At 56.4% G+C, this 13,649-nt stretch overlaps 1 protein-coding gene across 6 annotated transcripts in view; it reads left to right on the forward strand.

Moving 5' to 3' along the window:
- The window catches only part of LOC116956815 (telomerase Cajal body protein 1), a 34,996-nt gene extending 22,330 nt beyond the window's left edge, over window positions 1-12,666 (forward strand). For 4 of the 6 annotated variants that reach the window (XM_076063680.1, XM_076063681.1, XM_076063678.1 and 1 more), the window contains exons 10-11: window positions 2,663-2,791; window positions 12,042-12,666. In XM_076063680.1, the coding sequence (XP_075919795.1) occupies window positions 2,663-2,791; window positions 12,042-12,264 (352 nt within the window). In that variant the 3' untranslated portion in view covers window positions 12,265-12,666. Of the gene's footprint in view, window positions 1-1,655; window positions 1,783-1,843; window positions 2,259-2,662; window positions 2,792-12,041 lie in introns of those variants that run through there. The other 2 variants (XM_076063683.1, XM_076063682.1) reach the window with 2 other exon arrangements.
- The last annotated feature ends 983 nt before the right edge of the window (window positions 12,667-13,649 follow it).

The raw sequence follows: 13,649 nt of genomic DNA on the forward strand, positions 1-13,649 counted from the left end.
TGCTGTGACAGCACGTGCCCCGACAGTCTGTTACAGGGGCTCGCTATAACAGCACTTGCCCTGACAGTCTGTAACAGGCGCTCGCTATAACAGCACTTGCCCTGACAGTCTGTTACAGGGGCTCGCTATAACAGCACTTGCCCTGACAGTCTGTTATAGGGGCTCGCTATAACAGCACTTGCCCTGACAGTCTGTTACAGGCGCTTGCTATAACAGCACTTGCCCTGACAGTCTGTTACAGGCGCTCGCTATAACAGCACGTGCCCTGACAGTCTGTTACAGGCGCTCGCTATAACAGCACTTGCCCCGACAGTCTGTTACAGGCACTCGCTATAACAGCACTTGCCCTGACAGTCTGTTACAGGGGCTCACTAACAGCACTTGCCCTGACAGTCTGTTACAGGGGCTCGCTATAACAGCACTTGCCCTGACAGTCTGTTATAGGCGCTCACTAACAGCACTTGCCCTGACAGTCTGTTACAGGGGCTCGCTATAACAGCACTTGCCCTGACAGTCTGTAACAGGCGCTCGCTATAACAGCACTTGCCCTGACAGTCTGTTACAGGCGCTCACTATAACAGCACTTGCCCTGACAGTCTGTTATAGGGGCTTGCTATAACAGCACTTGCCCTGACAGTCTGTTACAAGGGCTCGCTATAACAGCACTTGCCCTGACAGTCTGTTACAGGGGCTCACTAACAGCACTTGCCCTGACAGTCTGTTACAGGGGCTCGCTATAACAGCACTTGCCCTGACAGTCTGTAACAGGGGCTCACTCTAACAGCACTTGCCCTGACAGTCTGTAACAGGCGCTCGCTATAACAGCACTTGCCCTGACAGTCTGTTACAGGGGCTCGCTATAACAGCAGCCGTGTCGCGGTGTTCTGTTAAGGCTGACACGGTGGTGTGGTGGTGGTGGTGGTGTGGTGGCGTGGTGGTGGTGTGGTGATGGTGGTGGTGGTGTGGTGGTGGTGTGGTGGTGGTGATGGTGGTGGTGTGGTGGTGGTGATGGTGGTGGTGGCGTGGTGGTGATGGTGGTGGTGATGGTGGTGATGGTGGTGATGGTGTGGTGGTGATGGTGTGGTGGTGATGGTGTGGCGGTAGTGGTGATGGTGGTGGTGATGGTGGTGGTGATGGTGGTGGTGTGGTGGTGGTGGTGCTGTGTGTGGTGGTGGTGGTGATGGTGGTGGTGTGGTGGTGATGGTGGTGGTGATGGTGGTGGTGCTGTGCGTGGTGGTGATGGTGGTGGTGATGGTGGTGGTGATGGTGGTGGGGCTGTGCGTCGTGGTGATGGTGGTGGTGATGGTGGTGGTGCTGTGCGTCGTGGTGATGGTGATGGTGGTGGTGATGGTGGTGGTGCTGTGCGTGGTGGTGCTGTGCGTGGTGGTGATGGTGGTGCTGTGGTGGTGTGATGGTGATGATGGTTGTGTTGGTGGTGATGGTGATGGTATGATGGTGAAGATGGTTGTGATGGTGGTGATGGTGTTGGTGTGATGGTGATGATGGTGGTGATGGTGGTGATGGTGGTGGTGATGGTAGTGGTGGTGATGGTGATGGTGGTGTGGTGGTGGTAGTGTGATGGTGGTGGTGTGATGGTGGTGGTGATGGTGGTGGTAGTGGTGGTGATGGTGCTGTGTGTGAACCACCACGTGTAGGTGTGGTGGCGTGCTGGTGAGCGGTGACACGGAGGGCTGTGTGAGCGCCTGGGACGTGGTGACGGTGATGATGATGGTGGTGGTGGTGGTGATGATGGTGATGGTGGTGTGATGGTGATGATGGTGGTGTGATGGTGATGGTGGTGATGGTGATGATGGTGATGCTGTGTGTGAACCACCACGTGTAGGTGTGGCAGCTTGCTGGTGAGCGGTGACACGGAGGGCTGTGTGAGCGCCTGGGACGTGGTGACGGTGGTGATGGTGATGGTAGTGGTGGTGGTGGTGACGGTGGTGATGGTGATGGTGGTGGTGCACCACCACGTGTAGGTGTGGCAGCTTGCTGGTGAGCGGTGACACGGAGGGCTGTGTGAGCGCCTGGGACGTGGTGACGGTGGTGATGGTGGTGTGGTGGTGGTAGTGATGGTGATGGTGTGATGGTGATGGTGTGATGGTGGTGGTGGTGCTGTGTTTGGTGGTGATGATGAACCACCACGTGTAGGTGTGGTGGCGTGTTGGTGAGCGGTGACACGGAGGGCTGTGTGAGCGCCTGGGACGTGGTGACGGTGATGGTGTGATGGTGGTGATGGTGTGATGATGGTGGTGATGGTGGTGGTGTGGTGGTGGTGTGATGATGGTGGTGATGGTGTGATGATGGTGGTGATGGTGGTGGTGTGGTGGTGGTGGTGTGATGGTGGTGATGGTGGTGGTGTGGTGGTGGTGGTGTGATGGTGGTGGTGATGGACCACCACGTGTAGGTGTGGCAGCTTGCTGGTGAGCGGTGACACGGAGGGCTGTGTGAGCGCCTGGGACGTGGTGGTGGTGATGGTGGTGGTGGTGATGATGATGGTGGTGGTGTGATGGTGATGATCCACCACGTGTAGGTGTGGCAGCTTGCTGGTGAGCGGTGACACGGAGGGCTGTGTGAGCGCCTGGGACGTGGTGGTGGTGATGGTGGTGGTGGTGATGATGATGGTGGTGGTGTGATGGTGATGATCCACCACGTGTAGGTGTGGCAGCTTGCTGGTGAGCGGTGACACGGAGGGCTGTGTGAGTGCCTGGGACGTGGTGACCTCACGTGGACTGCGGCCTCCCGCCGCCCGCCACAGCCTCCACGCCGACTGTGTCAACGGAGTCAGGTGGGTCACGTGGGTCACGTGGGTCACGTGGGTGGGTCACGTGGGTGGGTCACGTGGGTGGGTCACGTGGGTCACGTGGGTCACGTGGGTGGGTCACATGGGTCACGTGGGTCACGTGGGTGGGTCACGTGGGTCGCATGCGTGGGTCGCGTGGGTCACGTGGGTGGGTCAGGCGGGTGGGTGGGTGGGTGGGTGAGGTGGGTGAGGTCGGCCGGGTGGGTGAGGTGTGTGGGTGGGCGAGGTGTTTGGGTGGGTGAGGTGTGTGGGTGGGTGAGGTGTGTGGGTAGGTGCGGTGTGTGGGTGGGTGAGGTGTGTGGGTGGGTGAGGTGGGTGGATGGGTGAGGTGGGTGGGTGGGTGAGGTGTGTGGGTGGGTGAGGTGTTTGGGTGGGTGAGGTGTGTGGGTGGGTGAGGTGTGTGGGTGGGTGAGGTGTTTGGGTGGGTGAGGTGTGTGGGTGGGTGAGGTGTGTGGGTGGTTGAGGTGTGTGGGTGGGTGAAGTGTGTGGGTGGGTGAGGTGTGTGGGTGGGTGAAGTGTGTGGGTGGGTGAAGTGTGTGGGTGGGTGAAGTGTGTGGGTGGGTGAGGTGTGTGGGTGGGTGAGGTGTGTGGGTGGGTGAGGTGTGTGGGTGGGTGAGGTGTGTAGGTGGGTGAGGTGTGTGGGTGGGTGAGGTGTGTGGGTGGGTGAGGTGTGTGGGTGGGTGAGGTGTGTGGGTGGGTGAGGTGTGTGGGTGGGTGAGGTGTGTGGGTGGGTGAGGTGTGTGGGTGGCCTTTAACAGGCTGTTGGGGCAAGTGCTGATAGCGAGCACACACAGACGCACACACAGATACAGACAGCCACACACACACACACACAGCCACACAGACACACACACACACACAGACGCACACACAGACACAGACAGCCACACACACAAACACAACCACACAGACACACACACACAGACACCAACACACAGACACACACACAGCCACACACACAGACACAAACAGCCACAAACAGCCACACCCAGTGACACACACACAGAGACACACACAGACACCAAAACAAACACAAAGATGCCCCCTCATAGCCTTAAGCAGGGGTGGTGAACGTCCGCCCAGCGGGCCGTATGAGGCCCGCAAAATAATTTGGTCTGTTCCAGCCATCACATTCGGGGTGAGTTAATTAAATGTTTGACAAAATATAACGGGCTAATTTTTCAGTTGATAATCTTGTATGGCCCGCGAATGATGTTATATAAATATCCAAATGGCCCTTGCCAGAAAAAAAGGTTCCCCACCGCTGCTTTACATGGTCCTCATGCCGGAATTGCTGTTTGCGGTTGTGTGTGCCAAAGCGAGTAATAACAGCATCAGTACCATGGACAGCATCAGTACCATGGACACAAACACAGACACAGACAAAGATTCCCCGTATACAGTGAGGGAAAAAAGGTCTTTGATCCCCTGCTGATTTTGTACGTTTGCCCACTGACAAAGAAATTATCAGTCCATAATTTTAATGGTAGGTTTATTTGAACAGTGAGAGACAGAATAACAACAACAAAATCCAGAAAAACGCATGTCAAAATGTTATAAATTGATTTGCATTTTAATGAGGGAAATAAGTATTTGACCCTTGTTGGCATTCACAGAGGTCAGACGTTTCTTGTAGTTGGCCACCAGGTTTGCACACATCTCAGGAGGGATTTAGTCCCACTTCTCTTTGCAGATCTTCTCCAAGTCATTAAGGTTTCGAGGCTGACGTTTGACAACTCGAACCTTCAGCTCCCTCCACAGATTTTTCGTGGGATTAAGGTCTGGAGACTGGCTAGGCCACTCCAGGACCTTAATGTGCTTCTTCTTGAACCACTCCTTTGTTGCCTTGGCCGTGTGTTTTGGGTCATTGTCATGCTGGAGTACCCATCCACGACCCATTTTCAATGCCCTGGCTGAGGGAAGGAGGTTCTCACCCAAGATTTGACGGTACATGGCCCCGTCCATCGTCCCTTTGATGCGGTGAAGTTGTCCTGTTCCCTTAGCAGAAAACACCCCCAAAGCATAATGTTTCCACCTCCACGTTTGACGGTGGGGATGGTGTTCTTGGGGTCATAGGCAGCATTCCTCCTCCTCCAAACACGGCGAGTTGAGTTGATGCCAAAGAGCTCCATTTTGGTCTCATCTGACCACAACACTTTCACCCAGTTGTCCTCTGAATCATTCAGATGTTCATTGGCAAACTTCAGACGGGCATGTATTTGTGCTTTGTTGAGCATGGGGACCTTGCGGGCGCTGCAGGATTTCAGTCCTTCAAGGCGTAGTGTGTTACCAATTGTTTTCTTGGTGACTACGGTCCCAGCTGCCTTGAGATCATTGACAAGATCCTCCCGTGTAGTTCTGGGCTGATTCCTCACCGTTCTCATGATCATTGCAACTCCACGAGGTGAGATCTTGCATGGAGCCCCAGGCCGAGGGAGATTGGCAGTTCTTTTGTGTTTCTTCCATTTGCGAATAATCGCACCAACTGTTGTCACCTTCTCACCAAGCTGCTTGGCAATGGTCTTGAAGCCCATTCCAGCCTTGTGTAGGTCTACAATCTTGTCTCTGACATCCTTGGAGAGCTCTTTGGTCTTGGCCATGGTGGAGAGTTTGGAATCTGATTGATTGCTTCTGTGGACAGGTGTCTTTTATACAGGTAACAAGCTGAGATTAGGAGCACTCCCTTTAAGAGTGTGCTCCTAATCTCAACTCGTTACCTGTATAAAAGACACCTGGGAGCCAGAAATCTTTCTGATTGAGAGGGGGTCAAATACTTATTTCCCTCATTAAAATGCAAATCAATTTATAACAGTTTTGACATGCGTTTTTCTGGATTTTGTTGTTGTTATTCTGTCTATCACTGTTCAAATAAACCTACCATTAAAATTATAGACTGATCATTTCTTTGTCAGTGGGCAAACGTACAAAATCAGCAGGGGATTAAATACTTTTTTCCCTCACTGTACCACCACTCACTGTAGGGGCAAGTGCTGTTAGCGAGCAGCACCTATGAAAGCCGGCCACGGCACACGAGGGGGTGGGTGGCCAGCACCACGCCCGGCCGCCTTTGTCTCCCCAGTGGCGATGTTTACTCCACACCACCGCACCAGGTACTCGTTTGAGGCTGAGTCGACCTAAGGGAGGCCCAGGATCAATTCAGATGAAAGTCACCGTCTTGGCCATGAGCGGGAATCGAACCTGGGCCGCCGGATTCGTAGCGCAGCGCCAACCACTGCTACACTACCGCTCCCCATACACACACGGACACACACGGACACACACACACGGACACACGGACACACACGGACACACACACACTTACACACGGACACACACACGCACGGACACACGCACACACAGGGACACAACAACAACCGCCATTCGCCACTAAGTGGCGGTGACGTCACCACGACGCTTGTGCCAGGCCATGTGCACCTTGAGGCCACGTGAAGTGTCGAACGCCCGCTGGCAGGAGGTCACGGGGCAGACCCAGGTGCCACGGGTCGACTGACTGAGATGACCGAGATGACTGGCTGATGCACCACCTGTGCCCCCTACTGTGCCAACTTGCTGTGCTTTAGCCCACCCGCGCTCCGCTCGTTGTGAGCGTCGCTCCTCCGCCCTCCGTTGTTGTTGGAGGGCGACTGCCTCCAACTGCCCAGTAACATCCTTCATGAGCCTCCTCCACTGAGGCCGATCTTGACACCGCTGGTACCGCTCATCGGCAAGTCATCTCAGCTCCACGTCCTCCTGTACTACATCACTCCATCTCTTCTCTAGCCCGTGCCGCGCCAATTTAGCACCCTCGATCCGGCCGAACAAAAGCTGTTTGGCATGCGGGCTACATGGCCCATCCAACACAGCCTTGCTTGCCGGAGGTGCTCACTGATGGGGCTTTGTCCAGATCTTTCGAGGATTTGTGAGCTCCTCACACAATTCAGCCTGGTTAAACCAGAATTGATCGTAGGCAGGCCAGCCTAAATGTTTCTAACCGGCGAAGATGTTCCATTAGGGGGGTCCACGTTTCACAAGCGTAGAGAAGGGAGGGAATGACTGTGGCCGAGAAGACCTGAAGCTTCGTGCGGAGCGACAGACCAGGTAGCTTCCACACAGCGTTACGCAACCGATGAAAAGATAATGCCGCTCGACTGATTCGGAGTGAGGCCTCTGCTGTTAAACTGGTGCCGGTCATGAGCACACTGCCCAGGTATGGGAAACTCTCCATTCTCTCCACAACTGCCCCATCACTGATTGGGAGTTGTGGGGGTGGAGTGCCCGATGGTACAAAATACCCAGGCAGGTGCTTCGTTTTGGTGGGGCTGATGGTAAGGCCACAACTCTTAGTGGCACACTCCAGTTTCAGCAGCAGCGTCTCCAACTCCTCCTCTGAGTGAGCTGCAATTACCAGATCATCGGCATACATAACATGGTTGACCAATACGGAGCCATCCCTTGACCGCAGCCGGGCATCAATCAGTCTCCCATTGTATCTGTACCAGATCGAAATTCCTCCGGCACAGCTACTGAAGGCTTCGCGAACTACGTGGTCGAAATAGATGTTAAATAATGTGGGAGCCAGAGGGACATCCTTGTCGCACCCCAAGGTTTACAGGAATGGCTCTGACTCCCGGCCACGCTCACCATCATGAACGTCCTTAATGAGCGTGAGCATAGGGTCAGGGACTCCGAAACCCAGAGCCCAGGCCTATTGATGGTATCATAGGCCTTGACCAGGTCAATGAAGCAGAGATGTAGGTCTTGCTGGAATTCCTACACCTCTGCTGTAGCAGACGGACAGAAAATATGGCATCTGTGCAGGACCGCCCTTTCCTGAAACCGCATTGGGGCTCCGCAAGCCTCTCCTCAGCGTGCATGGCAAGGCGATGTTGAATAATCCTTGCCAGGACCTTTCCCAGCACACTGAGGAGTGAGATGCCCCTGTAGTTTTTACAGTCTGTGCAGTCCCCCTTCTTAAAGAGGGGGACCACCAAGGCATCTTTCCAATCCTGCGGAACCCGTCCAGTGGCCCAGACTGTTATGATATCATGTAGGGCAGTCTGTGCACAAACGCCACCCTCCCTCAGCATTTCGCTTGGGAGATCATCTCTGCCCGGTGCCTTTCCTGGTCTCAGACTCTGGATCACCTTCAGTACTTCCTCAACGGATGGCATCTCAGCCAGCCACTCACAGGGGGTGACTTCCAAATATTTGAGGCACCGCAGCCTCAGCAGGGTCATCCCCACTTTGTCCCATGATGTTTTCCAGGCTGAGGGATTCCCCCTCCCCCAGGACCTCACAGAAATGCTCAGCAAATCTGCAAATCTGTTCCTGGGGGTCGGAGATTGGATCACCGTTCTTTCCCCTAATGATGGTAATAGGTGTGGCGCTGCAGGTTACTTTTTTGATGGAGTTAAATAGAGATTTGGGATCGCGGGCCACTGAGGCAGACTCCATCTCCTCAGCAACCCGCGACCGCCACCCATCCTTGCAGCGCCTCATGGCTCTCCGAACCTCCGAGCGAAGGCTGCGGTAAGCCTCCTCATTCTCTGACGTGGGATTCTGTAGCCGATGACAGTGGGCCTGTCGCTTTTTCTCAACCATCCTGAACACCTCCTCTGTCAGCCAGGGGTCTCTGGGGAGGTCTGGACCGCGTATCCAAAGCAGCCATTCCAGCTGCCTGAGTCACAGTCTTAAACCTCGCCCATTTACCTTCGACATCAGGAGGAGTCGGGGACGATGCCAACCCCAGCCGCAAGCGATGATGAAATTCTCGCTTGCAACTTTCATCAGATAACTGAGACCAGGCCACTTTAGGTTGGAATGGGGTCCTGGGTGTACACCCACCACCGGAGTGGAAGAATGGCAGGCGCATCTTACAGATGACTAGTCGATGGTCAGAGGGCAGATCAGCTCCACGGTAGGTCCTGATGTCAAGGACATGGGCTCGCATCCGCTGGTCCGTCACTACGTAGTCCAGCAGATGTTCTTGCTTGGACCCGGCATGCATCCATGATGTTTTGTGGATGCGCCGATGCCGGAACAGCGTGTTGGTAATTACAAGCCCATGGGCTGCACAAAAATCTAGCAGCCTCCTGCCGTTGTTATCGAGCTGATCTGGCCCATGCCCTCCAATCACTCCAGACCAGGTGCCAGTATCATGACCAACTCGGGCACACACACACGGACACACACACACACTTACACATACGGACACACACTTACACACGGACACACACAGACACACACTTACACACACGGACACACAGACACACACTTACACACACGGACACACACACACACGGACACACAGACACACACTTACACACACACACACTTACACACACACACTTACACACACAGACACACACACTTACACACACACACACAGACACACAGACACACACACAGACACACACACACACTTACACACACACACACTTACACACACACACTTACACACACAGACACACACACTTACACACACACACACAGACACACAGACACACACACAGACACACACACACACTTACACACACACACACTTACACACACACACTTACACACACAGACACACACACTTACACACACACACACAGACACACAGACACACACACAGACACACACACACACTTACACACACACACACTTACACACACACACTTACACACACAGACACACACACTTACACACACACACACAGACACACAGACACACACACAGACACACACACACACTTACACACACACACACTTACACACACACACTTACACACACAGACACACACACTTACACACACACCACACACAGACACACACACACTCACGAAGTTCTACTTTCAAACACGAGTCCCACCCCACGTCCCCAGCATCAATCAGCCCCCCCCCGGCCCCTCCTCCTCCCCCTGCCTTTTATCCGCCCCCTACAGAGGTCATGCCCCTGACCTCCCCCCCCCCCCCCACACACACCCCCACCCCCCATCAAAATAAAAGTCACCCCCTTGAACGGTGCGGAGCAGCACTCAGCTGAGGGGGGGGGCTACACGGTGGTGGGGGCCCTGGGTGGGTGATCGGGTGGGTGAGTGGGTGGGTGAGTGGGTGGGTGAGTGGGTGCGTGGGTGTGTGCGTGGGTGTGTGCGTGGGTGGGTGCGTGGGTGGGTGGATGAGTGAGTGGGTGGATGAGTGAGTGGGTGGATGAGTGAGTGGGTGGGTGCGTGGGTGGGTGAGTGGGTGGGTGCGTGGTGGGTGAGTGGGTGAGTGGGTGGGTGCGTAGGTGTGTGCGTGGGTGTGTGCGTGGGTGTGTGCGTGGGTGTGTGCGTGGGTGGGTGCTTGGTGGGTGGATGAGTGAGTGGGTGGATGAGTGAGTGGGGGATGAGTGAGTGAGGTGGGTGGGTGCGTGGGTGGGTGCGTGGGTGGGTGGGTGAGTGGGTGAGTGGGTGGGTGGGTGCGTTGGTGGGTGGGTGCGTGGGTGGGTGCGGGGTGGGTGGGTGCTGTGGGTGGGTGGGTGGGTGCGTGGGTGGGTGCGTGGGTGGGTGAGTGGGTGGGTGAGTGGGTGAGTGGGTGGGTGGGTGAGTGGGGTGGAGATGAGTGAGTGGGTGGGTGCGTTGGTGGGTGGGTGCGTTGGTGGGTGGGTGCGTTGGTGGGTGCGTGGGTGGGTGGGTGGGTGCGTGGGTGGGTGCGTGGGTGGGTGTGTGGGTGGGTGAGTGGGTGAGTGGGTGGGTGGGTGAGTGGGTGGATGAGTGAGTGGGTGGGTGCGTTGGTGGGTGGGTGCGTTGGTGGGTGGGTGCGTTGGTGGGTGGGTGCGTGGGTGGGTGAGTGGGTGAGTGGGGGGGTGAGTGGGTGCGTGGGTGGGTGGGTGCGTGGGTGGGTGCGTGAGTGGGTGAGTGGGTGAGTGTGTGGGTGGGTGGGTGAGTGGGTGGGTGAGTGGGTGGGTGCGTGGGTGGGTGAGTGGGTGGGTGGGTGGGTGCGTGAGTGGGTGGGTGCGTGAGTGGGTGGGTGGGTGAGTGGGTGGGTGAGTGGGTGGGTGAGTGTGTGGGTGGGTGAGTGTGTGGGTGAGGGGTGGGTGGGTGCGTGAGTGGGTGGGTGGGTGGGTGAGTGGGTGGGTGCGTGGGTGCGTGGGTGAGTGGGTGAGTGGGTGGGTGCGTGGGTGAGTGGGTGCGTGGGTGAGTGAGTGGGTGAGTGTGTGGGTGCGTGGGTGAGTGGGTGAGTGGGTGGGTGCGTGAGTGGGTGGGTGGGGTGGGTGAGTGGGTGAGTGGGTGGGTGAGTGGGTGGGTGAGTGGTGGGTGAGTGGGTGGGTGAGTGGGTGGGTGAGTGGGTGCGTGGGTGAGTGGGTGCGTGGGTGAGTGGGTGCGTGGGTGGGTGCGTGGGTGAGTGTGTGGGTGGATGGGTGGGTGGGTGTGGTGATCAGTAGCGCAGAGATCAGCGCGCTGTGCTACGAACCCCTCTGCGACCAGAATTCGATTCCCGCTCACGGCCACCACCAACACCACCGGTGACGATGATCTGAACCGGTGCTGGGGCCCCCTTGAATGAGTACCTGGTGCGGTGTGTAAGACGTAGAACCGCTGTTTGTGTCTAGTCCTTCCCCCACCCCCACCCCCACCCACCTCCGATTATCACGGTTGGCTACGTATGGTGCAAAAGAAATTCAACACACACAGGTGCAGTTTGAGCCCTCCCTCACCTTCCCCCTCCCCCTCTCTCCTCAATCCCTCTCCTCCCCCCTGCCTCTCCTTCCCTCCCCCCCTCGCCCCTCCCCCTCCCTCTCCTCCCCCCTCCTCTCTTCTCTCCCTCCCCCCCCTCCCTCCCTCTCCCCTCCCTCCCTCTCCCTCCCTCTCCCTCCCTCTCCCCCCTCCTCTCCTCCCCCTCCCTCTCCCCCCCCTCCCTCTCCCCCCTCCTCTCCCCCCCCCTCCCTCCCCCCTCCCTCCCCCTCACTCCTCTTCCCTCTCCCCCCTCCCCTCTCCTCTCCTCCCCCCCCCCTCTCCCCCCCCCTCCCTCCCCCCTCCCTCCCCCTCTCTCCTCTTCCCTCTCCCCCCTCTCCTCCCCCTCTCCTCCCCCCTCCCTCCTCCCCCCTCCCTCTCCTCAATCCCTCTCCCCCCCTTCCCCCCCCTCCCTCTCCCCCCCTTCCCCCCCTCCCTCCCCCCCCCCTTCCCCCTCCCTCCCCCCCCCCTCCCCCCCTCCCTCCCCCCCCCCTCCTCCTCCTTGGTAACTGCCACCCGTCCGCCTTTGTCTCCCTGCAGCCTCCACCCGTGGGAGCCGCTGCTCTTGACGTCCTCGGGCCAACGCAAGTTTCTAGAGCCGGAGAGCAGCTCGGAGGGGGAGGAGGGGGAGGGGGGGGGACAGGGGGGGCCGACCTCTGACCCCGGCGGGAGGTCGCGACCTCTCATGAGCACACGTCACGTGACCCGCGACAACTCTGTGCGGCTGTGGTTGTGCCGCGCCCCCGCTAGTGACCTCCCGTGACCCCCCTGGTGACCTCCCGTGACCCACCCTGGTGACCTCCCGTGACCTTCCCCTAGTGACCTCCCGTGACCTTCCCCTAGTGACCTCCCGTGACCCCCTGGTGACCTCCCGTGACCCCGGGGTGACCCGTCACTGTGAAGACTAGTGACCCCCCTGGTGACCTCCCGTGACCCCGCTAGTGACCTCCCGCGACCCCGGGGTGACCCGTCACTGTGAAGACTAGTGACCCCCCTGGTGACCTCCCGTGACCCCCCTAGTGACCTCCCGTGACCCCCCCCGTGACCCTGGAGTGACCCGTCACTGTGAAGACTAGTGACCTCCCCTAGTGACCTCCCGTGACCCCCCCCGTGACCCCCCTAGTGACCTCCCGTGACCCCCCTAGTGACCTCCCGTGACCCCCTAGTGACCTCCCGTGACCCCCCGGAGTGTGAGCGGGCGCTCGACACTCCCCGTGGCCTCGAGGTGCACGTTGCCTGGCACGGGCGCCGTGGTGATGTCGCCGGGGAATGTCCGCTTGTTGTTGTTGTTTGTTGATGTTTGTTGATGTTGTTGATGTTGTTTGTTGATGTTGTTGTTTGTTGATGTTGTTGTTGTTTGTTGTTGGTGTTGATGTTGTTGTTGGTTGTTGTTGTTGGTTGTTGTTGTTGTTGGTTGTTGTTGTTGGTTGTTGTTGATGTTGTTGTTTGTTGTTGGTTGTTTGTTGTTGTTGGTTGTTGTTGTTGGTTGTTGTTGTTGGTGTTGGTTGTTGTTGGTTGTTGTTTTGTTGTTGTTGGTTGTTGTTGTTTGTTGTTGGTTGTTGTTGTTGGTTGTTGTTGTTGTTGTTTGTTGGTTGTTGTTGTTTGGTGTTGTTGTTGTTGTTGTTGTTGTGGTTGTTGTTGTTTGTTGTTGTGGTTGTTTGTTGTTGGTTGTTGTTGTTGTTGTTGGTTGTTGTTGTTTGTTGTTGTGGTTGTTTGTTGTTGTTGTTGTTGTTGTTGTTGATGTTGTTGGTTGTTGTTGTTGGTTGTTGTTGTTGTTGGTGTTGTTTGTTGTTGTTGTTGTTGGTTGTTGTTGTTGTTGGTTGTTGTTGTTGGTTGTATGTTGTTGTTGGTGGTTGTTGTTGTTGTTGGTGGTTGTTGGTGGTTGTTGTTGTTGGTGGTTGTTGTTGTTGTTGGTTGTTGTTGTTGGTTGTTGTTGTTGATGTTGTTGTTGATGTTGTTGTTGGTTGTTGTTGTTTGTTGTGGTGGTGTGTTGTTGTTGTTGTTGGTTGGTTGTTGTTGTGTGTTGGTTGTTGTTGTTGGATGTTGTTGTTGTTGGTGTGTTGTTGGTGGTTTGTTGTTGTTGTTGTGGTTGTTGTTGTTGGTTGTTGTTTGTTGTTGGTTTGGGTGTTGTTTGTTGTTGGTTGTTAG

The sequence above is a fragment of the Petromyzon marinus genome, unplaced genomic scaffold, assembly GCF_048934315.1.
Source record: "Petromyzon marinus isolate PM22_M1 ecotype Great Lakes invasive population unplaced genomic scaffold, UKy_Petmar_22M1.pri1.0 PM_Scaffold_17, whole genome shotgun sequence".
Taxonomy (NCBI): Eukaryota; Metazoa; Chordata; class Hyperoartia; order Petromyzontiformes; family Petromyzontidae; genus Petromyzon; species Petromyzon marinus.